General features: G+C 41.9%; 1 protein-coding gene across 1 annotated transcript in view; it reads left to right on the top strand.

The window, feature by feature from the left end:
• Positions 1–2,972: 2,972 nt before the first annotated feature.
• eefsec (eukaryotic elongation factor, selenocysteine-tRNA-specific) overlaps positions 2,973–24,468 on the top strand; it is a 400,574-nt gene continuing 379,078 nt past the window's right edge. Inside the window, exon 1 of the mRNA XM_060835334.1 lies at positions 2,973–3,274. Coding sequence (XP_060691317.1) covers positions 2,977–3,274 — 298 coding nt within the window. The 5' untranslated portion in view covers positions 2,973–2,976. The remainder of the gene's footprint in view (positions 3,275–24,468) is intronic.

Here is a 24,468-nt window from a genome sequence, read left to right as displayed (position 1 = left end):
TAAGTCTCCCCTTAATCTTCTAAACTCCAATGAATACAATCCCAGGATCCTCAGCCGTTCCTCATATGTTAGACCTATCATTCCAGGGATCATCCGTGTGAATCTCCGCTGGACACGTTCCAGTGCCAGTATGTCCTTCCTGAGGTGTGGGGACCAAAACTGGACACAGTACTCCAAATGGGGCCTAACCAGAGCTTTATAAAGTCTTAGTAGCACAACGGTGCTTTTATATTCCAACTCTCTTGAGATAAGTGACAACATTGCATTCGCTTTCTTAATCACGGACTCAACCTGCATGTTTACCTTTGGAGAATCCTCGACTAGCACTCCCAGATCCCTTTGTACTTTGGCTTTACGAATTTTCTCACCGTTTAGAAAGTAGTCTATGCTTTTATTCTTTTTGCCAAAGTGCAAGACCTCGCATTTGCTCACGTTGAATTCCATCAGCCAATACCTGGACCACTCTCCCAAACTGTCTAGATCCTTCTGTAGCCTCCCCACTTCCTCAGTACTACCTGACTATCCACCTAACTTCGTATCATCTGCAAACTTCGCTAGAATGCCCCCAGTCCCTTCATCCAGATCATTAATATATAATGCGGCCCCAACACTGAACCCTGCGGGACACCGCTTGTCACCGGCTGCCATCCCGAAAAATAACCTTTTATCCCAACTCTCTGCCTTCTGTCAGACAGCCAATCTTCAATCCATCCCAGTAGGTCACCTCGAACACCATGGGCCCTCACCTTGCTCAGCAGCTTCCCGTGTGGCACCTTATCAAAGGCCTTTTGAAAGTCAAGATAGACCACATCCACTGGGTTTCCCTGGTCTAACCTACTTGTCACCTCTTCAAAGAATTCCAACAGGTTTGTCAGGCATGACCTCCCCTTACTAAATCCATGTTGACTTGTTCTAATCAGACTTTGCTCTTATAAGAATTTAGAAAACTCATCCTTAATGATGGATTCTAGAATTTTACCAACAACCGAGGTTAGGCTAATTGGCCTATAATTTTCCATCTTTTGTCTTGATTCTTTCTTGAACAAGGGGGTTACAACAGCGATCTTCCAATCATCCGGGACTTTCCCTGACTCCAGTGACTCTTGAAAGATCTCAATCAGTGCCTCCGCTATTTCCTCAGCCACCTCTCTCAGAACTCTAGGATGTATCCCATCGGGGCCAGGAGATTTATCAATTTTAAGACTTTTTAACTTTTCTAGCACTATCTCTTTCGTAATGGCAACCATACTCAACTCAGCCCCCGACTCCCTTTAATTGTTGGGATATTACTCATGTCTTCCACTGTGAAAACTGACGCAAAGTACTTGTTAAGTTCTCTTGCTATTTCCTTATCTCCCATCACTAGGCTTCCTGCATCAGTTTGAAGTGGCCCAATGTCTACTTTTGCCTGTCGTTTGTTTCTTATGTATTGAAAGAAACTTTTACTATCATTTCTAATATTACTGGCTAGCCTACCTTTATATTTGATCCTCTCCCTTCTTATTACTCTCTTTGTTATCCTCTGTTTGTTTTTGTAGTCTTCCCAATCTTCTGATTTCTCACTGCTCTTGGCCACTTTATAGGATCTCTCTTTTTCTTTAATACATTTCCTGACTTCCTTTGTCAGCCATGGTTGTCTAATCCCTCCCTGGATAATCTTTCTTTTCTTGGGGATGAACCTCTGTACAGTGTCCTCAAGTATACCCACAAACGCCTGCCATTTTTGCTCTACTGTCTTCCCCGGTAGCCTCTGCTTCCAGTCTATTTTTGTCAGTTCCTCTCTCATGCCCTCATAATTACCTTTATTTAACTGTAACACCATTACATCCGATTTTGCCTTCTGTCTTTCAAACTCCAGACTGAACTCTACCATATTATGATCGCTACTTCCTAAGGGTTCCCTTACTTTAAGATCTTTTATAGAGTCTGGTTCATTGCAAATAGCCTGCTCCCTTGTGGGCTCCATGACAAGCTGTTCCAAAAAGCCATCCTGTAAGCATTGCATGAATTCCCTTTCTTTGGATCCACCAGCAACATTATTTACCCAGTCCACCTGCATATTGAAGTCTCCCATGATCACTGTGACCTTGCCTTTCTGACATGCCTTCTCTATTTCCTGGTACATGTTGCGTCCCTGGTCCTGACCACTGTTAGGAGGTCACTACACAACTCCAATTTGGGTTTTTTTGCCTTTGTGGTTCCTCAATTCCACCCACACAGACTCCACATCATTTGACACTATGTCATTCAGTGCCATAGATTTAATTTTGTTCTTAACTAACAAGGCAACGCCACCCCTCTCTGCCGACCTCCCTGTCTTTTCGATAAGTTGAAAATCCTTGGAGGTTTAACTGCCGTTTTATTTAGCAAAGATATGGGATTAGATTACAGATCGTCCGTGGTCTCCTCAAATGGCAGACTAGGTTTGAGGGTTTCAGAAGACTGTCCGGGATGCCCAGTCCTTGGAGGAAGCTTTGAAAAGCCTTCCTGATTTCAGTCGTAAATGGCCCAGCTCAAATTTTGGGTAATGTTTTCTTGTTCTTGATTTTCTAGCAGGATTTAAACACCTCGATCTGATCATTCTTCAATCTTCTCCACGCAGATAAATGCAAGCCAGGTTTACAACAACCTCTAATCATTAAACCCTGTATAGACCTGGCATCATTCAATGCTGCTGGATATAATTGACTGTGGCTGTAAAATTATGAAGAAGAGTCACAATGGACTGAAACGTTAACACTGATTCTCTCTCCACAGAAGTTGCCGGATTGTCCCGGTTTCTGCAGCATTTTCTGTTTTTGTTTCAGATTTCCAGCATTCATTTTATTGTTGTCAGATTGTCCATGCAGAGTGCGGGCTGTGAAGCGGAACCCTCGGTTCCTCCCTGATGGCGGGAGGAGCTGGGGGGAAGCTGGAGAGCGGATGCACAACGGAAGGTCCGTCGAGTTCCAGCGGTTCCCCCGCAACATCCGGTTTATGGTAACCATGGCGGCGGCCGCAGCCTCAGAGATCCTGAATTTTAATGTCGGGGTGCTGGGTCACATCGACAGCGGGAAGACGTCGCTGGCCCGGGCCCTGAGCACCACGGCCTCCACCGCCGCGTTCGATAAGAATCCCCAGAGCCGGGAGAGGGGCATCACCCTGGACCTGGGCTTCTCGTCCTTCTGCCTGCCCGTCCCGGAGCACCTCAAGCCGCATGGAGACTACACCAGGCTCCAGGTGACACTGGTGGACTGTCCTGGACACGCTTCCCTCATCAGGACCATCATTGGAGGTACGTCTTTTTCTTTCGTTTGTGTGGGAATGAATAATATTCCGTGTTTCATCTCTCTCTCTGTTCCCCCTTGGCACCTGTCATCTGCAAAAAAAACCCCCCCTGAAAACCTCATGCATTGATGTTTGCACATATCACTGTGCACCTTCGACATCCTCTGCCACAGGAGGTTGTGGATGCTCCACCTGTGTCTCCCCCACCCCAAAAGTCTGATCGCCATCTGACCGACAAGGCAAAAGTCATGACTGTGATGGAATTAGATTACTTACAGTGTGGAAACAGGCCCTTCGGCCCAACAAGTCCACACCGACCCGCCGAAGCGCAACCCACCCATACCCCTACATTTACCCCTTCACCTAACACTACGGGCAATTTAGCGTGGCCAATTCACCTGACCCGCACATCTTTGGACTGTGGGAGGAAACCGGAGCACCCGGAGGAAACCCCACGCAGACACGGGGAGAACGTGCAAACTCCACTAGGAGAAAGTGAGGACTGCAGATGCTGGAGATCAGAGCTGAAAAGTGTGTTGCTGGAAAAGCGCAGCAGGTCAGGCAGCATCCAAGGAACAGGAGAATCGACGTTTCGGGCATAAGCATTCCTGAAGAAGGGCTCATGCCCGAAACGTCGATTCTCCTGCTCCTTGGATGCTGCCTGACCTGTGATGGAATACTCTCCACTTGCCTGGATTAGTCTGTCTCCAAGAGCACTCAAGAAGCTCAATGGCATCTAGGACAAGGCAGCCCTGCTCGTTTGGCACCCCATCCACAACCATCAACGTGCACTCACTCAACCACCAAAACTCAAGCAGTATTGTGTACTGTCCTCAAGATACACTGCAGTAATTCACCCAGGCTCAGTAAACAGCACCTTCCAAATCCTTTACCATTTAGAAGGACAAGGGCAACAGATACATGGGAACACTACTCCCTACAAATTCCCATCCCAGCTACTACACATCCTAACTTGGATATATCTCACCATTCCTTCAATGCTTCTGGCTCAAAATCTTGGAACTACCTTACTAATAGCAATCTGGATGTCTACATGCCCTACAAACTGCAACAGTTCAAGATGGCAGCTCACCAGCATCTTTTCAAGGACAACTAGGGAAAGGCAATAAATGTTGGCCCATGGCCCATGACTGAAGAAAGAAATGTAAAGATTAGGACAGACAGAGTTTGTGTCTAGGATATGAGGAATGTAGGGCATGGGTGAAAAATGGAATTGAAGATCAGCAATGGTCATATGGAAGGGGAGTGGCGGGGAGCAGACTGGATTGGTCTGCCTCTGCTTCTTTTAAAAAATTATTCTTGACCTCTGATCGTTGCAACATAGTTGACAGCAAAAAAAAGTACTTTTGAAGTCTGATCCCCTTTCTGGATATTTTCTAATTAATCTGTTCTGATATATCATTACAACCTATGGAACAGGTGGGATTTGAACCTGGGTCTTCTGACTCGGGGAGGGACACTACCACAGTGTCATAAGAGTCTGATTCCTGTTTTTTTTCTCCTTTTATTTGTATACGTGGAAGTGTTATCTCTCACAATCCAGCTGGTTTTCCCACTACGAAATCTGTGGTACTTTTCATCTATTAACCATCATCAGTTAATTACCCATGTTTCCAATTTTCCAATTTATGTGCAAAACCACATAGAGCAATGGGAGAGGCAGGGGCTGAGGCCTAAAGCAAAATGGACTGATTCATGTTCTATTGCAGAAAATTGAGAGCTAATTTGTGCACAGTGAATTCCTCAAACAGCTATGAGATAATGATCACTTGATCTGTTTCTGTGTTGTTGAGTGAGGGCTAAGTTTTGGTCAGAAGACTGGAAATACCTCCCTTATTTTTCTTGACTTAGTGGCTTTTGGATTTGATGTCCACCTTAGAGTTTGCCCGAGGGCTTTGTTTATGTCTCCTTGAAACCTCACTTGCAAAACAGTTGAGAGTAACAAAGTTGAAGTCTGATTCCTTTTCTCAATATACACCTTTGACTGTACCTCACCTTGTCATTGCTGCAGAGGAGAAACTACCTTACATGTTGGGTGAGAAGCCTTGCAAGATACTTGAAACACAACCTTTTGACTCAGCAGTGAGAGTGCCACCCTTTGATTCAACTCTGACGATGCTGCAATGGGACTTGAGATTAGGAATTTAGTTTGGATATTGTTTTCAAAGAGCCAAGATTGGCACAATAGGCTGAATACTGAAAGTTTCAAGTTGTTTGATTCAACCTCTCTCTATGACAAAGCATTTTATTCTCCAGCAACCCCCCCCACATAGGGAATGTTTTCCTCACTCTTTCTGGCAACTCTGGACAGAAACATGACCTTTGCCAACAATAAGGCCAAGGATCATCTAGTTTGCCTCCTTTTATGTTATTAGTTGCATGTTGTTTTGAACCTAATCAGGCTGAAGAGAGTTTATGTTTCTCCATCGTGGAATAGTAACTGTGCGTGTAATTCAGATGCTCAAGTTAATGCTCAAGGAGGCCTCCTGTGACACAGTGATAGTCTCTGGGAGTTAGAATGTCCAGGTTCAAGTCACATCTGCTCCAGAGATGTGTCATAACATGCCTGAACTGATTATTTAAAAAAAAATCTCCTTCTCCATTCCTCCATGCTATTTTTAGTCAACCTGCTCGTTCAGCTTCTGATACATCTCAGGCATAGATAGGTCACAAATGTGGACCTTCTGGCCCAGAAGTAGGAGCACTACCACTCAGCCATAACAGTACCCAGAAATGTTGAGAAAGGCAGGTGAGCAGGATTCAAACCTTTGGGGGTGACCTCATCAAGGTTTAGTTATTTTAATCTACCTTCTCAGAAATGCTTTGACACGTAATTATAGCAATAAATCTTTCTTTCAATTAGTTTGCCAGGGACTTCAGATTTTAAGTTGATCAGCCCAAATTGTGAGTCCTTAGTTATGGAAATAGTAAATATATATCCTTCAAGCAGCAGCATTACAAACAGTTCCTATGAGTATTATGACATTGCTATTGTCAGAGCTTGCACTGTCTAAATGGGTTTCCGTGTTTCTTGCATTACAGCAGAGTCTGCACTTTACTGGCTGAGGTTGTGAAACATGTTTATTCAGGCAGATTTTTCTTTTTTTCTCTTTTGTTTCTGTCTTCCCTCAACACTCCCAGAATAATTTTAAATACCATTACCTTTCTTTGCTGCAGTCAGTCGTAGAGGCCAAACTATTGTCTACCTCGGTAGATGTTTTTGCTGTGGGGAATATTACTGACCCGATTGATCTTGTTTCCAGCTAATATACACTTAAACGTTTCACCAGTAGTTATTTGGAGCATGGTGATGAGGAGCATGGTCCTTTACTGTATTTTCTGTAATTTGTCACTGCTGTAACTCAAGTTAGTACAAGCCAAGGATTAAATCATGGACCTTCCTGATCTGTATGAGTTAGTCCAGCACTTTGTTTATCTGCTGATTATTCAGTAGATAAACAGAGTAACATAATTTAGGAGGAAGGCTGAGTCAACCATGCCAATTCCTTTTGATAATGGGTGCAATGTAAGAAATGTTGACAGTTAGAAATTAAACTGTTAATTCTGGTCTTGTAACTTTATTTTGCTTTGACAGTGTCCTGTGAGTGTGGTGTATTTTTGGAGCTTCTTGGAATTCCTGAATGCTCTTTTAATTTGGTCTGTGTGCATACCTCATCTGGGTCTTTTTTCTCATTTGTATAAAATTAATTCTACTTATCCAAGTTGGGGGAAATGCTATCTCCTATACTGACAGTAGTTTGACCAAAATGGCATGTTTTCTTGTTATGTTCTCTGTGACAAAGCGCACCTAACAAGTGAGAAGAACACAGGTATGAGAGAGGAATGGAAAGGTATGTAAATCAGGTGAGAGGAGGCATGGTGTGCAAGTATTGACATGAATCAGTTGGACTGAATGGCTTGTGTCTGTGCTGTAAACATTCAGTGAACTCTGGCCCTGCTCTTACACAAAGGCAAAGTTTGGCCCTTATTCAAAGTAATATGTAATAAATGCTATTAATAATACTTTAATCACACAGTTGAATGGACTAGTTTCATGTTAAGGCAATAAGATAAAGAAGAATTCTAGCATTCTACCCCCAAGACAACCTTTCTGAATTTTGACATGTTTGAAATATCCACGTGTGTGGATTGTAAACATTTTCAGATTGTTTATTCTGCATCAAAGTGCCAAGAAATGGAGGCAGTCATTTTCTGTGATTCCTTTTCCCTTGTCTTCCTGTTTGATTGCCTGCAAGTATCTTCCAGGTGCAAGCTGTTTGTACCAAATGGCATCTAAACACTCACTTCAGATGTTTTCTACTCAAGCCACTCAGCATAGATTTTAGTTTACACATTTCTGGAGTATGTGAACTCAGGCCTCCTGATATTCACTGCATTCACTTCCTCAACCTGTTCATTGTGTTATGACACACCTTTGGAGTAGGTAGGACTTGAACCCAGGCCTTCTGGCTTAGAAGTAAACAATGCCACTCTGCCATAATATCCCCACATTCAATGCAAAAACTATTTTCTAACCAATCTGTTCAGAGATTTTATTACACTCTGGAACTTGAACCCCGGCCTCCTGGCTCTAAGGTAGAGATATTACCACTGCATCACGTGATTTCCCCCACTCACTGCAAAATGTGCTTTGTTTGATATAATTCAGCTGCCATACATAAGTACAGATATCACAGCAGAGTCCACTTCAGCACAACAAGTGTGCTATCTTTCAGAAGAGATGTTACAGAAAAACCATGTTTGCTCTCTCAGCTTTCTGCCTGTGGATAAATTAGGTAAATGATCTCATGACACCATTTTAAAGAAAGGCTGACCCTCTTGTCCAGACCAGTGCTTATCCCGCAATCAATTTTGAACAAAAGGAATTACCTGGTCATTTGATTATTATCACATTGCCCTTTGTGGGGCTTGCTGTGTGCAAGGTGGATTCTTTATTCTGTATGTAACAAATCCAAAGTACGTCTTTGGCTGGAAGTGCTTTGACAGCTATGGTAGTTGTGAAAAAAACTTTATAAATATGAATCATGTGATGAAAGTTCATCACATTATTAATTGGAAATTTGGACTCTAGAGGTATTTTGGTTTTCAATGGGCTGCAAATGTTTTTCTTCCTTTAGGAGTAATGAGCCTTCCCAAGAAATCATGTGATTTAAGGTAAATGACTTAAACTACTTTGATGCCAGTGTTGGACTGGGGTAGGAGAAAGTGAGGTCTGCAGATGCTGGAGATCAGAGCTGAAAATGCGTTGCTGGAAAAACACAGCAGGTCAGGCAGCATCTAAGGAACAGGAAATTCGACGTTTCGGGCATAAGCCCTTCAGGAATGAAGAAGGGTTTATGCCCGAAACGTCGAATTTCCTGTTCCTTAGATGCTGCCTGACCTGCTGTGCTTTTCCAGCAACACATTTTCAGCTTGTACTGGGGTAGGCAAAGTTAAAAATCACACAACACCAGGTTATAGTCCAATAGATTTATTTGGCAATACTGGCTTTTGGGGCACTGCCCCTTCATCATTTGGTCCTGTTCCACAGCTACCTGACGAAGGAGCAGTGCTCCAAAAGCTAGTAATTCCAAATAAACCTGTTGGTTTATAACCTGATGTTGTGTGATTTTTAACTTAAACTATCTTGTAAGATAATTGCTGTTTATCGCTACATTGAGCTTTTATTATGTATGAAGGGGAGGCCAAGAGCTAAAAGCACATAGAAAAAGGGCCACACTAGCAGATGTGTTGTTCAGCATCTGCCATCTCATCAATTCAGGAAGGAATTTTATAACAAAGATAGGAGTAATACTTCACTGGGGTTGAGCAGCTGTCAAGGATATTGCTGGGAAGCAGGGTTGAATCTTTGTTTTTACTGTTTTTAGACTCTTTGTAAGTAGTTTTTCTATGAATAAAAATAGTCTTGTTTTCTTTGGTGAAAAAAACTTTTGTTCTTTTGCTAAATGTCCATTGGCAACCAAATTGTAAAAATGCAACTTGGGATGTATCAAATCATGTTACATGCTGGAATCTGACTTGTCCAGTGTGACCATGAGTTAGGATTGGAACACAGTGGGGGCTGTTGTCGGGATACGAATGTATTGAATTTAAGAAGGATTTTTGAATCTTTATGAAAATCGGTCCTGGGCATGAAAACATGTTGTTATCAAGTTCGTGACACAGATGGGAATTTCACAATTGTTTTGACTGTTGCTAAAACCTTTCTGGGAGTAGAAAATATAACAGTGTGTTATTAGAAATCCTCAAGGATACATTGTGTGAGTTAGTGGACTTTAATGTCATACAGTGCCTCTATAGATATAACTACACCAGTTTGTCTGAACAGCAGTTTGTAGAAGATGCAGTTATTAAAACAATACTCAATGCTTTATAAGCTTGTCACTAAAATTTGTCAATTAAACTTTAGAATAAAAATGGAAGAAAGCTGAATATACAAAGAAGAAAGAAATGTAATGAAATCACTGAGTGCAATCATTGAAGCTAGAGAACAAGTTTGACAATGTGAGGACAATCATGGTGGAAGAATTCTGACATCGTACTCTGACAACCCTTGAGAGTTCTTTTGGGTCAGCATCAAGTATCAGAAATTTGAGAATCAGTAGTTCTCACAGACAGCTATGAAATCACTCAGTTACACTTGAGGAAATGTCATTGAGGGAATTAAAGAAATTAGAGGAATAGAAAACGTGGGCATGGATCATAAGGAACAAACTGAACAATGCTAAAAGAATAAAGGAGAAAGGCTAGAACCTATCAGCATTATAGGAAACTAACGCGATTATTGTGATAAGATTGGACGTACTAAAGTCAAATGCTGCCTGACCTGTTGGACTTTTCCAGCACCACACTTTTCGACTATGATTCTCCAGCATCTGCAGTCCTCATTTTCTCTCTGTCATGCCTAACTGCAAAGCCACTTCCAAGGATGCCCACGCTGAAGAGGTTCTCCTCCTCTCTCCACAAGAATCTCAGTGAGTCTCTCTCCCAGCTGCCCCCCCCCCCCCCCCCCCCCCCCCACCTCCCCACCCACCCTACCCAAGGTCATCTCCTCTGCCCTGAAGCTCTTCAGGTTACTGCCTGACTTGCTGTACTTTTCCAGCGCCACATTTTTTGACTCTGATTCTCCAGCGTCTACAGTCACCACTTTCTCTCACACTAAAACCAATTGCTGAAAGCTAATGGGAGACCTATTGCGGCCATTGACGCCCTTAAAGAATGCTTAGAAAAAGGTGCATCAGGAAAAGGAATGTGTAATAAAATTGTAGCAATTGTACAACCACCAACTGCTCCTCAGAACCTACGCAGAAGTCAAGGAAGATCAGGATAATTGAAGCAAATTCTGCCATGATTATAGATAAAGAAAGTCAGACTATTAGAGGTTCTGAACATTTTATTTCAAAGGAAGAATAATTTCTATTTGCTTTTAATCAATGTGTTAAAAAGATTCATAGACACTGGAGCAAGTCAGGTGCTGACGCTGACTCTTTAGCCCTTTGTCAAGGCAAATGTATCATGAAGAAAAATTAAATATTTGGACGCATATGTGGAAGTTACAAATTGGTTTCATAAGTGTGTTTCAGTGAAAGGAGAAGCTATAGATGGAGTACTGCTGCAATTCCCCTTTAGGAGGAATTGGTTTTATCTTGGGGAATGAACTGGATGTTAAAAATACTGATATCACCTAAGGTATTGGAACTACCTGAATTGTTTTGTGACTTGATCTCTGGCTGATAGACTCCTCTTCTTGACTAGTTCTACAATAAAGAGAGATGACTTTGAAATACAGTTACCTGATGTCATTTTTGAAAGTTAAACATCGCACAACAACAGGTTATAGTCCAGCAGGTCTATTTGAAAGTACAAACTTTCAGAGCACTGTGAGTTTGTCAGGAACTACCTGGAGAAACTATAACCTGATGTTGTGTGATTTTTAACTTTGTCCATTGCAGTCCAACACCAACACCTCCACATTTTTAAAGAAATAAGGGAAAGGATGAATGTTAAACAAAAAATGGTTGGTCGGTCAAGCCCATCTTCTTTGATAGAAAAGATGGGAGATGATGACCTAGTGGAATTATCTCTAGACTATTAATTCAGAAACCTGAATAATATTCTACAGTGTGATGATCAAATTTGAATTCAACAAAAATCTGAAATCAAGAGTCTAATTATGGCCATGAAACCATTGTCAGTTGTTGGAAAATTGCATCTGGTTCACTAATGTCCTTTTAGGGAAGGAAACTGCTGTCCATACTTGATCTGGCCTACATGTGACTCCAGACCCACAGCAAAGTGAGTGATTCTTAACTGCTTTAGGGCAATTAGAGCTTGAGAATAAATGTTGACTGAGACAGTGGCATCTGCATCCCATGAATGATTTTAAAAATAAATTCTAGCAATGCAGCAGACAGATCTTGAATTGAGACAGCTGTCACAAACTGTCTGCTGAGAAATAAAATCAGAACCAGTTCTTGAGTTATCAGTTAAGACACCATGTTAATGAAGAAATGGAGACCACCTCAAATACCAGCTGATGAGGAATGCGTAGTCATCCCAATAGTACATCCATGTGAGTGTCACAGAATCACAGTATTGTGGTGGTGCAGAAGAAGGCCATTCATCCCGTTGTGTCTGTACTGGCTCTCTGAGCATTTTAACTTAGCACTAATCTCCTGCCTTTTTTGTATTTAAGTAATCATCCAATGCCCTCTTTAATGCCTAAAGAAAATCAAACCTATCTTCACCACATGTTCTAGCATTGCATTCCAAACCGAAACCATTTGCTGAGTGACACAATTCTTCTCTGTCCTCATGTTTGCTTCTTTTGTAGAGCACTTCAAGAGTGTGACCTCTGGTTCTTGACCTACACTGGAACAGCTTGGCCTTGACGTGGCAAGTTTTGGAGCACAAGTCTTCAATGCTATTGCCAGAATGTTGTCAGCGCCCACAGCTTTTGCAGTGTCAAATGCCTTCAGCTATTTCTTGATGTTACATGGAATGAATTGTATTGACTAAAGATTGGCACTTGTGATGCTGAGGACTTCTGGAAGAGGCAAAGATGGATCATCCACTCAGCACTTCCGGCTGAAGATTGTAAATGCTTCTGCCTTGTCCTTTCCACTGATGTGTTGACTCCCGTATCATAGAAAATGGCGATATTTGTCAAGCGGTTGTTGAATTGCTTACACCTCTGTGTCAGTTGCTGCTGATGTTATTTAGCATGCAAGTTATGGCGGGGGAGGGGGAGTGTCAGGTCATGAGGTTGTGGATTATGTTGAAGTACAATTCTGCCGCTGAGGGCTCACAGTGCGTTGTGGATGACCTGTCTTGAGCAGCTAGATCTGTTTGGAGTCTTTTCTATTTAGCACAGTGCTATCACGTAACATGTTGGAGAATAGCTTTAATGTGAAATTGGGCTTCGGTTCTCTGAGGACCTGGTTGCTCCTCCTGATACTGTCATGTACAGATGCAAGAGGATGTGGTCAAATATGTTTTTCCCTTTTGTTGGTTCCTTCGCCATCTGCTGCAGACCCAATCAAACTATGTCCTTTAGTACTTCACCAGGTCAATCAGAAATGGTGCTACCAAGCCACTCCAGTTGAAGGACATTGAAATCCCTCATCCAGAAAACCTTCCGTGGCTTGCCATCCTCAATGATTCCTCCAGCTGATGTTCAATATGGAGTACTGATTCATCAGCTGGGGGTAAGGGTGCAATTTTTAAAAAATTGATTTGTGGGATAAAGGTGCCACTGGCTGACCCAGCGCTTCTTGTCCATCTCTAATTTGCCCAGAGCTCAGTTAAGAGTAAACCACGTTGCTGTGGGTTTGAAGTCACATGTAGGCCTGACCAGTTAAGGATAGCAGATTTTCTTTCTAGAAGGGCACTAATGAACCAGATGGGCTTTTCCTGTCAATCAGCAATGGTTTCATGGTCATCATTAGACTCTTGGAATCTGAATTCAATAATATTCTACCATCCACCATGACTGGTCCCCAGAACATTACCTGGCTCTTTGATGAATAGTGCAGCGATAATACCACCGAGCCATCACCTACCCGCTAATCTGTAGGTTCCATGGTTATCTTGCCCTTATGATTTTTTGCTATTTCTGGCATGTTGCTGTTTGCAAATCAGCTACTGCATGTGATTGTATTATAAAGTAGTTACAGTTGAAATGTACTTCATTAACTCCAGAGCATTGTGAGATGCTCTGATGACATGAAGGACTTTATAAATGTCAGCTCTTTGGATTTTCACAAAGCATTCAGCAGAGTTCTGTTTTCATCTAAATATTCCGACATTGCTCAATTTTGTATTGAAACTTGGAGAAATGAACAGTGCAGTGCAGGGCAGTCAGTGTGGCTTGAGAATTGAGCAGGATCTGTTAAACAAGCTCACTTATCTTGTATTGCACACCAGATGGCAGTAGCTGTTAAAGGACAGACAAACTTGCAGGACTGGGGTAAATAATCCAGCGATAGTCCCTAATGTGCTTAGATTAATGAATACAAAGGATACTCCCTTTTGACAATTATCTATACAAAGGAAACTTAGAAATAAAACATCTCCTTAGAGATGAAAATCTTCAAATCATTTAGGGAACTGCACAAATTAATCATTAATTAAAGTCTTGCATACACTGACTTGAATTTTTCTTTATTTTCCTCTCTATTGTTAATGCCTGTAAACCTCCAATATCTACTGACATGACTGTGCTTCCTCAATGAATCCAGCCACTGATTTGGCACGATTTACAACAATGTGAGGGTGGGGGAGGCATCATAGCTTTGCCCGATTTGTCTTCACCATACAATCTCTCTGTCTCAATAACATCAACTTGCATTTATATAGTGTTTCCAACATAGAGAAATGTCCAAAGGCAGTTCACAGGAATTCATACTTAGAAAAATAATTCACCCATTAAAGATGGAGGCAGATGACTACAGACTTCGTCAAAGGTGTTTTAAGGAGGAGAGGGATGCAATAAACATTTTTTGGGAGGAAATTCTAGATCTTCAGGTCCATTCAGTGGTCAGATGAAGGAAGTGGCAGATCAGTAAGAGGCAGAGGTTGCAGGAAAGCACAGATTTCAAAGAATTGTAAGGCTGGAGAAAGTTCAAGTAGTAGCCCACAGGCATGGCAACTTGTGCACGCATACAATGTAGGAGTTAATATTGCACAGGAGTAAAAGTCTCAGAGTATAACCCTCTTCCTCGCTGAGGAATGCTGAGTTTAATTGTATGGTCTAACCTGCCAGCCCTGTCAAAATCAGCTAACTGAGTGCAGGCTGTGAATTGACTCCAGGACATTCCAGATCTGCATGGCTTAGTGCCATACCAGCGACTTATCTGCTAAGCCATCAGAAGCTGGCTACAGTTTTCCTTGGGGCTGAATACTTTAAAGATGGAGTCTAGTAGCTCTCCTCCTTTTCGTGCGTCATCCATGGGTAGGAGGGTGGCCTCCTTCCAAAGTTGCTTCAATGTCATTCTGGACCCAGCCTCTAAGAGGAGTCCCGGATGTCACTGCGCCTGATTCTCATTGCCTGGAATGCCCTGGCAAAGCCCTGATACCTGCTTAGTGGCTGATGTCTGAAGTTTGATTGGGTCGTGCATTTAAATATATTGTTGCTGGAGTTTGTTAAAGTATGAGCAACATTTTAAAAGTTATTATTGGGAAACACGGGAATAAATGCTGCAGAAGTGTTTACTTTTAAATTTAAATGTCAATATTTTATAGAAAAAAATCAGACAGCCTTACAGTATAAAGGGAGCCTACTGTAATTAAACCTGTAAAGGAACAGCTGATTCTAATGAAAGCAGGCTGTAGGATCTTCCGACACACTTCCTCTTATTTCCTGTTGGATTTTTTCTCCCTCTGGTTGTTTCCTATTTATTTAATATTTCCCTTTTTATGTCTTACAATTCCCCTGAATGTGCATTTTATGTTTTGTTTTTACAGTGGTCTTCATGTGTCTGCTCCTTTTGTTGGATTTAAAAGAATTCCTCTCCCACCCCCATCCTTCTCTTGACTTTTTCTCCTTGGGTTTTTTTTTGCCTTGCCTTTTTAATTATTTTATGTTTGTTGCTATTGTGCAACCCAGATAAAAATTGGATGCAAGTGAACAAGTTCAAGAAAGGTCTGAGTCTGCAGTAAATCACTGGCGGCTGATGGTGTGTCCTTGGTCTACTGTGTCTTGTGGGTGAATTTTGACAGGCAGCCATTCAGAATAATCAGCTTTAAGACAAGCAGGACTTTCTTTTCAACCACCCGACATGGAAAGCACAAGAAGAAACTGAGCAGGGACAAAGGTAGAAGCAGGAAACTTGTGAACAAGGGCAGCAATCAAATATAAAATGACAACTGGGTGACAAAATGGAAACAAAGGAAAAGAAATAGAGCTATAAGTAAAAATCACTTGCATCTACTACATTTCAGGGATATTGTTTGTACAAGTCACAAGTTCATTTTCTTTCCCATATCCTGCTGTTTCTCTAAGATGCTCTTTGCTGGAATAGAGCCAGTACAGGTGTTGGCAACCAACCAATAGTTTAGTCAGTGATCTTTGATCTTGTTCAGTGTCAAAGTCAACCGATGAAACCCATTTAACATCTCAGTTAAACCACACCCCATTCTCACTCAAAATCTGTAACATGACTCTTTTCTATCATGGACCTCGGGTTTAATTTGCAATTTGTTTTTTTTTGCCAAAAGGGATTGCACTTTGTTCTAATGTTTCCATCAGCTACCCAAAGAGATCTGTTAACTCAGTACAGACCAGGATTTTGCAAAACTGTTTTCCCAAATTTGACTTGTTCACCATGCAGTGTTTTTGCTTGTAAAGTGTTGTTCAACTCAGAGGAATTATTTTGAGAATTGGTTCTTATTATTTCTTGTTATTCTGCAATGTGTGTTAATAATTAATACACCACTAAAAGTCAAGCCACTGTCATTTGCACAACATTATTACCATAGCTTGCTGGACCATGATGTGGAGGTTTCACCTCTAAAGATGGACTTTGTGAAAGCTGTTGTGATGAAGGGAAGTATCTGCCATTGATAGCCTGCCCTTTTCAACACTCTCAGCTGAAGGATGCAATCCAGAGAACTGACAGCTTCTCCTGGTTTGTATGGAGGGAATACACAAACTTATCTGACTGGGCCATCCTCCAGATTATCCTGATTACCTTCGAAATCTGTTGAAATAAAAACAGAAAATGCTGGAGAAACTCAGCATGTCTGGCAGCATTTGTGAAGAGAGAAACAGAATTAACATTTCAAGTCTAGTATAGCTCTCATTTGGAGCAGAAAGGACAAGCAAATGACAGTTTTTAAACTACAGACAGAAGAAGAGGAATGAGTGGAACAGATTTTGAGGATGCTCAGACGAGTAGACAAAGACCATGATAGTGGTGTTCAAGCTCAGGTATGTAAAATAGGTGTAAGTGTTAGCTGTGAAAAGGAGAAATTATTCTGAGAGCAAAACTAACTAACCACAAACAAGACATGACTGGGGGAGGGTAGGGGAATGCAAGAAAAATGGAGATTGCAGAGATTATACTCCACACTTGTGAAATTCAATATTGAGTCCAAGAGGTTGTGAGGTGCCTGAGCAGAAAATGTGATCTTGTTCCTCAAGCTTGCATTGAGCTTCATTTTAGCATATTGGCAGGCCAAGAAAGGAAACGTTAGCATGAGAGCAAGGTGCTTTATTAAAATTGTAAGCACTGGAAGGTCCTTACAATTGTTGTTCCTACTGTCAGAGCATGGTGTTTCGCAGAGCAGTTACCCAGTCTGTAGTTAGTCTTGCCAGTGTGAAGGAGACCTTTTGTTTTAATTCACTTGTAGGATGTGGACATCGCTAGGTGGCCAGCATTTATTGCCTGTCCCTAGATGTGAGCAACGAATACAGTAAACTCAATTTAAAGAAATACAGGTAAAATGCTACTTCCCTGGATAGTGCATTTTGGGGCCTTGGATGTTGAGGAGGACAGAAGTGAATGGATGATTGTATAATAGTGAGAATGTGTCACAGAGGGAACTGTCCCTGCAGAATTCTGACAGTGCTAGGGAGGGGAAACCTGAAGTATTGTTCACTTGATTTGTAAGCTTCTCATCATATCTTCTCACTGAGTCAAAATTGTGGAACTCCTGCACAGCACTGTGGCTTTATTCTTGTATTTATTCATTCGCAGTATGCAGGCATCACTGGTTCTGTCAGCATTTATTCCCCATCTCTAATTGCCCTTGAAAGGATGGTGAGCCGTTGCCTTAAATTGCTGCAGTCCGTGTGGTGTAGGTATGCCCACAGAGCTGTTAGGAAGGGAGATAGACTGCAGTGGGACAGGAAGGTACTATCATCACCAGCATCATCTCAAGATGGGCACCAAATGCTGGCATTGCTAATGATCTTTGCGTCACATGAAAGAATTAAACATTGTTGAATTAGAGCATGACTAGGTCGTCAGTTGCATTCTGGCCAGTCTGAACCTCAAGTCCATTTACCTGTGTTTTCTCCATGTCAGTGGATATCGTTACCTCACAACTGAACAAATGTGGTATTGCAGTGAACAAAACTGGTTTGACCATCCACCACCAAACCTGACTGGGCCATGTCAAAGACTGTTTCGTTTTTCTCTTTTAGCTAAACCTCCCCTCTGTTTCAGTGCCATCCTGGGGTAGAGGTTAATCCATTTACTCCATTCCCTCCTTAAACCCCTATACTCCATCCCATTCCCTCCACTTTCACCTCTTATAGCAAAAATGTGACAGGCTCATGGGTTTCCTCATGACCAGATCAACCCACAGCTACTTCCTGTAATTGACTTACGTTATTCAACATCAAAACTGTGGGTGACACAGTGGCTCAGTGGTTAGCACCGCTGACTCACAGTGCCAAGGACCTGGTTTTGACTGTACACTCGAATGACCGTGCAAACCCCTCATAGACATTCTCCATGTGTCTGCAAAGGTTTCCTCCAGGTGCTCTAGTTTCCTCCCACAGTCCAAGATGAGGTGGATTGGCTGTGCTAAATTGCCCATACTGTCCAGGGAGTGTAGGTTAGGCATATTAGCCATGGGCGATTCAGGCTTCTGGGGATAGGGTTGGGGGTTGGGGGGGTGGTGGAGCTGGTGTGGTGGATCTGGGTGGATATTCTTCAGAGAATTGGTGTGGTCGAATGGCTGCTTCACAATGTAGGTATTATATGTAGGGATTGTATGAAAACTACTCCTTGAAAAAGCCTAGTGGAAGAAGCTTTGAGTTAATCCTATCAATAATCCCTCTTGGGGATGCATGTAGAAAAACCTGAATGCCATGAAAATCAGAAGGTATTGCCAGTTGGTGCATAAATTGAAATAGAGTTCATGGTGTGTAGTCTTGTGGAGTGTGTTACTGTTGGAATTAAAATTAAAGGGTTATTGGATTGTATTAATCCAGTGGGAGAGTTGAAAATGAAAGATTCCGCCTTGTTGAGTGTACGTTAAAAATTGCATGTCACTAGTAAAAAGGAGCAAGATGTTTTGCAACCACATGTGGCCAGAATCCCTTTCATACTTCACACCAAAAGCAGATGGATTGCTCTGTCTCGGTGCTGTGTGTAGCACGTTGCCAACACAGAATATCTGCTTTATTTGTCTACATAATCATCACTGCCCTGCAGAAATAGAATTAATTCTGCACAGATTTTTTTGTAATAGTAATGAACTTTCCTCTTGAAATCATGATGGAATTGCTTTTCATTCAAGAGACAGAAACATCTGTGTATTTAGACATTCTGTGAGATTTTTTTAGTTGCTTTAAGAATTTTCTGCATTGTAAGTCCAAGTTTTACAAAATACTTCATGAAATATTACCTGAACAATAGGCATTTTCAGTATTGTGCACATAATATGGCCATCCTATTTGTTATCGTATTTTCTGAAGCCTTGAAAATGTGTGCTTGGTCACTGTCAGCAACATTGAATGAGCCACTATTCAGACAGCTTATGATAAGTCACTACCTTAACTCCATCTACATGCATTGGTTTGGCAATCCTTGGTACCCTTGCATAGAAAAGTGATTCTTTCTTTTCCTTTTTATTTTGAAGAAGTCAAGCACACGTTTCTTGGAGGTGCACTTTACAAACTGACTTGGCTTAAAAGATCAACACACTCCTTCTCCAACTTTTTCTTGGGGTGGGCGATACTGATAATATCATTTATTCCTTAGCTCCTTGTGTGAGGTTAAAGGTCACACTACACCAGGTTATAGTCCAACAGGTTTATTTGAAACCACAAGGTTTCAGAGCACTACTCCTTTGTCAGTTGAAGACTTCATCTGACAAAAGAGCAGCTTTCTGAAAGCTTGTGATTTCAAATAAACCTGTTTCTCTATAACCTGGTGTTGCGTGACTTCTGATCTTGTCCACTCCAGCCCAAAACTGACACCTCCACCTCATGGCTCCTTGTGATTGTACTGTTGAGTGGCAGTAAGGGTCAACCTTATTGTATGTACTAGAGCTGTTTGTAAATGAAATCAGGTAAAATTTGATAAGTTCTTTTAAGGATGGCAACAAACTGTTTGGACTTTTATGATGATTTAGCAACTTTTGCAATGCTAATTGGTTGTAGTACATTATCAGAATGGTAACCAAGAGATTGAACTCCATTTCAGTCATAAACAACTTGTCCAAAAAATATGTAAAGTTTCACAGATGTACTTCTCAGTGCTAATAAATGAAGTATTTAACAATGACTGATTTGTAAGTGTGCACGTGTGTGTCTTGCATTCAATTATTTTTACAATAAGTAGGGAACTTAGTAAAGTTGTTTTTCAGCAGCGACATGTTTCAAACCGCACTTGGATAAGAAGGAACATCCATTGATATCAACAGTGAAGGAAGGTGGGGTGTTGAACACCAAAGAACAAAAATCAAGTATTCTCTCCACAGATGCTGTCAGTTTAGCTCCAGCACTTCTGATTTTTTTGGTTCATTTTTACAGTTTCTGCAGGATTTTGCTTTTATTTGAGTGGAAGCTAGCAGGATGGATCCTAGAAAATGCGAATGACAGCAAATCTGAATGTGTTGTTGTCTCCATGTGTTTGGTTGAAATGAGCATTGGCAGCTTAGAGTTAGTTGACCATTAACTCGGTTGACAACAGAGCCATATGAGCGCAATGTTTTGGGTAAATTGCAATACAGAATCTCCTGCAAGGTAATATTTAGTGCAATTTCTAATGATGATTCATCCCACACAATTTTAAATGAAGGTAAAGAGCTAGTCAATGTGCTTTTAAACAATTTCTCATAAAAGTAAGTATTTAATTTCTAAAGAAACAGGCTAACGTGTACTGAAGTGATTATAGGTTTACCTCATAGAATATGAGTTCCCTGACTGGACCAGATTAACAGTCCCAATCAGGGAGTCCTGGCTGGCAGATAAGATCAGGAATGTCAGACATCCTGTTTACTCTGAGAGCTGGCTCTGAGAAATCTAGATCAGTGTCAAGAACACTCCACATGTATTAATAAAGGGTGACTTGGTGACAGGATACTGGCCTCTGTGGAGTGATTTCAGTGATGACAAGAAAAAAGCACACACCTGGAGAAATCAGCTCACAACAGTCATCTTTTGAGTTGTGGTAAACATTTCTGGCGTCATGCCATTATTTGGGAAGCTTGACTCATTCAATACTGCTGTTTAAGACTGGGCCCAGTATGTGGAAAGAATGCTTTATTTTTCCAGGCAAATGACATTGGGACAGATGAAAAACAACGAGTAATTCACCTGATAGCTTGTGGACCTGTGGCTTTTTCGGTTATTTGGAGCCTAATTTTCCCTGAGGCACCGGATGCTAAAACCTTTCAAGAGTTGAGGGATTTAGTTAAGGAATATTACAACCTCAAGCTGCCACTAATTCTGAGATGCTAGTGGTTTTACTCGGCAATTCAAGAACAAGGGGAATCCATTTTGGGATACTTGATGAAGTTACGGTGACTGGCAGAGGCATATGATTTTGGTTTAACCCTAATGAGATTCTGAGAGACTGTTTGCTATGTAGGATTAATGATGTAATCATGTAAAAGGACCCACTGGATGAAGCTCAATTGAACTTCAATCAGGCATGCAACTGGCTTTGTCATTGGAAAATGCAGCAAGTGGAACATTGCAGTTGGAAGTTGCAGCGTATTCCAATGGAAGTGGACTCCCTGAGCAGTCCTTCTGAGTTTGGGGGACACCGCTTAGTGACGGCAATTGCATAGCCTCCCTCAGGACATATCCTGAACAGCGGGGACTCTAGGTCAGCCCATCGCCACACCTCAAAACAAAGCCAAGCCTCAGCCAAATGGTTAAAATTTTCTTCAGGATCCAGGACAGCAAGCCATTGTAGTTGTTGCCAGTATGTGGAGCAAAATAATTCTACTAGGCCTGAATTGAGTAAGATAACTTATAGGCTGGTATCCAGGAGAGTGCCCACCCTGGAAAGTCCACCTACAACTGGTTTGGAATAGTTAAATTGCTTAGCAGCATCCACATCAGAATGATCAAAGTAAACGTCTGGTTAAATGGTCACCTGGTTCTGATGGTGGTTGATACCTGCATGACCGTTTCAGTGATCACAGAACCAAACTTTAACAAAACTTGTTCCGGAATCCAACCCTTAAGTTTGCGCAAGACCTCGGTAAGACTGAGAACCTATACCAGGAAGTCAAAGTTTAAGGATACAACTTTGGTTCCAGTGTCTCATGTGAAGCAGCTCGTTCTGTTCCCACTGATCGTAGTAAAAGGCTCAGGCCCAAGCTTCATGGGGTGAAATTGATTGAGAAAGATTCACCTTGATTGGCTCAACATTTTTAAATTAGAAAATGGCTACCTGAGTGAAATTTTAATTAAGTACCTGGAAATTTTTCAGGAAGGCCGAGGGACTATTAAAAGAACCAAGGCATGTTGACGAGAAAGCAATTCCAGGATTCTGCAACTCCTGCTCAGTGCCATTTGCCTTCGGGCAGAAGTAGAGGAAGAAATCAGGAGGCTGGAAAGTGAGGGAATCATCAAACCAGTGCAATTTGTGGAATGGCCAGCACTGGTCGTGCTGATTATGAAACCCGATGGGTTGGTTTGCCTTTGTTGGGATTTTAAACAAACGGTAAACTGCTTTTTGCAGCTGGATAAATACCCAGCCCTCGCCTAATGGGTTTATATGCAAAGCTGGCAGGGGCTGTCCTTCCTGAAGCTGGACATGAGCCATGGGTACTTCCAATTGTGTTTGGATGAGGATTCCCAGAGGTACACTACAATTAGTACCCATAAGGGTTTGTACCATTATATGAGACTGCCGTTTGGGGTATCATTAGCCTGTGCAGTTTTTCAGCAGATCATGGAGAATATTTTTACTAGGTCTACCCCAGTTGCCATTTATATAGATGATGTGCTAATAACAGGGAAGACCAATAAGGAGCATTTAGAGAACTTGGACGTGGTCCTTAGACATTTATCCCAGGTCGGCATATGCCTCACGTGGGAAAAATGTGTGTTCCGGGCATCCCAGGTGACCCACTTGGAATCAGAGTCAACAAGACCAGGTTAAACCCGTTTGAAGATAAATCCAGAGTTATCAAAAGTGCCTCAGCTCCTAAGTCTGTACCGGAGTTAGGTCTTCCCTTGGGCTGGTGAATTATTATGGAAAGTTCATACATAACCTGGCCTCCATTCTGACATCTTTTAAATCGAGTCTTGAAAAAGGGTCAGATTTGGAAATGGTCACGTAGCCAAGACGTAGCTTTCAGGGAAGTGAAGAAACAGCTATCATCTTCTAAGGTGTGGCACACTATGATCTAAAGCGAGATCTGGTATTGACATGCGACACCTCCCTGTGAGGCATTGGAATAATATTAGCTCATAGTGGCCTAATGGAGAGGATCACCCAATAGTGTATGCATCTAGGACTTTGGCTAAAGCAGAGCGTAAATATGCCCAGATCGGGAAGAAAAATTTGGCAGTCTTATTTGGAGTCAGGAAGTTCCATCAATCCCTTTGACATATGCAAAGTTGTAATAATAACAGGCCTCAAGCCGCTCATAGCTTTAGGCCCAATTCAGTGGCAGGCTCTAATGCTAAGAACATACAATTATAAGTTGGAACATGATTTGGTAGGCCAAGTAGCAAGTCTGGATGCATTGAACTCTTCCCTGGCAGATACATCCCACCAGTGGTACTGCCACTGGAAGAGTCTGTAGTACTTTGAAATTTCCTGGGCAGGTTTGATTTGATTTATTACCATCACATGTACCGAGAGAGAGTGAGAAGTGTTGTCTTCCGTGCTTTATAGGCAGATCGTATTATAGAAGTGAATTGGAGTAACAGAAGAGTGCAGGATACGGTGTTACAGTTACCAAGAAGGTGCAGCGAGAGATCAACATAAATATTAAAGAGGGTCATTCAAAAGTCATTCAGTGGGGAAGAAGCTGGTGTTGTGTCTGCACACTTTTATATCTTCTGCCTGATGGAAGAGAGCGCAAGAGAGTACAACTAGTGTTGGAGGTTCTTTTATTATGTTGGTTGCTTTTCCCATGCAGCAGGAAGTATAGATGAAGTTACTGGATGGGAGGCTAGTTTGCATGATAGACTGGGCTGTGTTCACAACTCTCTGTAGACACTTACAGTTAAGCTGACAATATCACTTAATCTGAACTATCAAGATACGTTCTCTCCCAGTACTCTACACTCCAACGGCCCTCCACTATAGCATAAATGTTGACCCCCTCCAGACTTCATGTCAGCTCTGATGAACAGTCATCTAGGTTGAAATATTAGCTTGCTCTCTCTCTTCATGGATGCTGCCTGAACTGCTGTGATCTCCAGCATTTGCTGTTTTCAGTACAGATCTACAGTAACTTGCTCCTGACAATATTACACTTTGGATGCAGAAAGATCTGGTTCTGTCAGAACTGAAACAGCTGGTAGTGATGGGGGAAACCAAAGGGCTGTTGCAACTAGAACTGAAACCTCCTTGGACCCAGAGAGATCAGATCACAGTCGAGGATGGCATATTATAATGAGGAGCAAAAGTGAATGTCCGAGCAAAGGTTACCACCCGATACTGGCTGAACTCCACTGTGGTCTCTAGGGGTGTCCAAAGTGAAGATATTGGTGAAAAGTTATGTTTGATGGCC

This window comes from Hemiscyllium ocellatum, chromosome 14, assembly GCF_020745735.1.
Source record: "Hemiscyllium ocellatum isolate sHemOce1 chromosome 14, sHemOce1.pat.X.cur, whole genome shotgun sequence".
In the NCBI taxonomy this organism is placed as follows: Eukaryota; Metazoa; Chordata; class Chondrichthyes; order Orectolobiformes; family Hemiscylliidae; genus Hemiscyllium; species Hemiscyllium ocellatum.
This window is presented reverse-complemented; position numbering and strand designations above follow the sequence as displayed.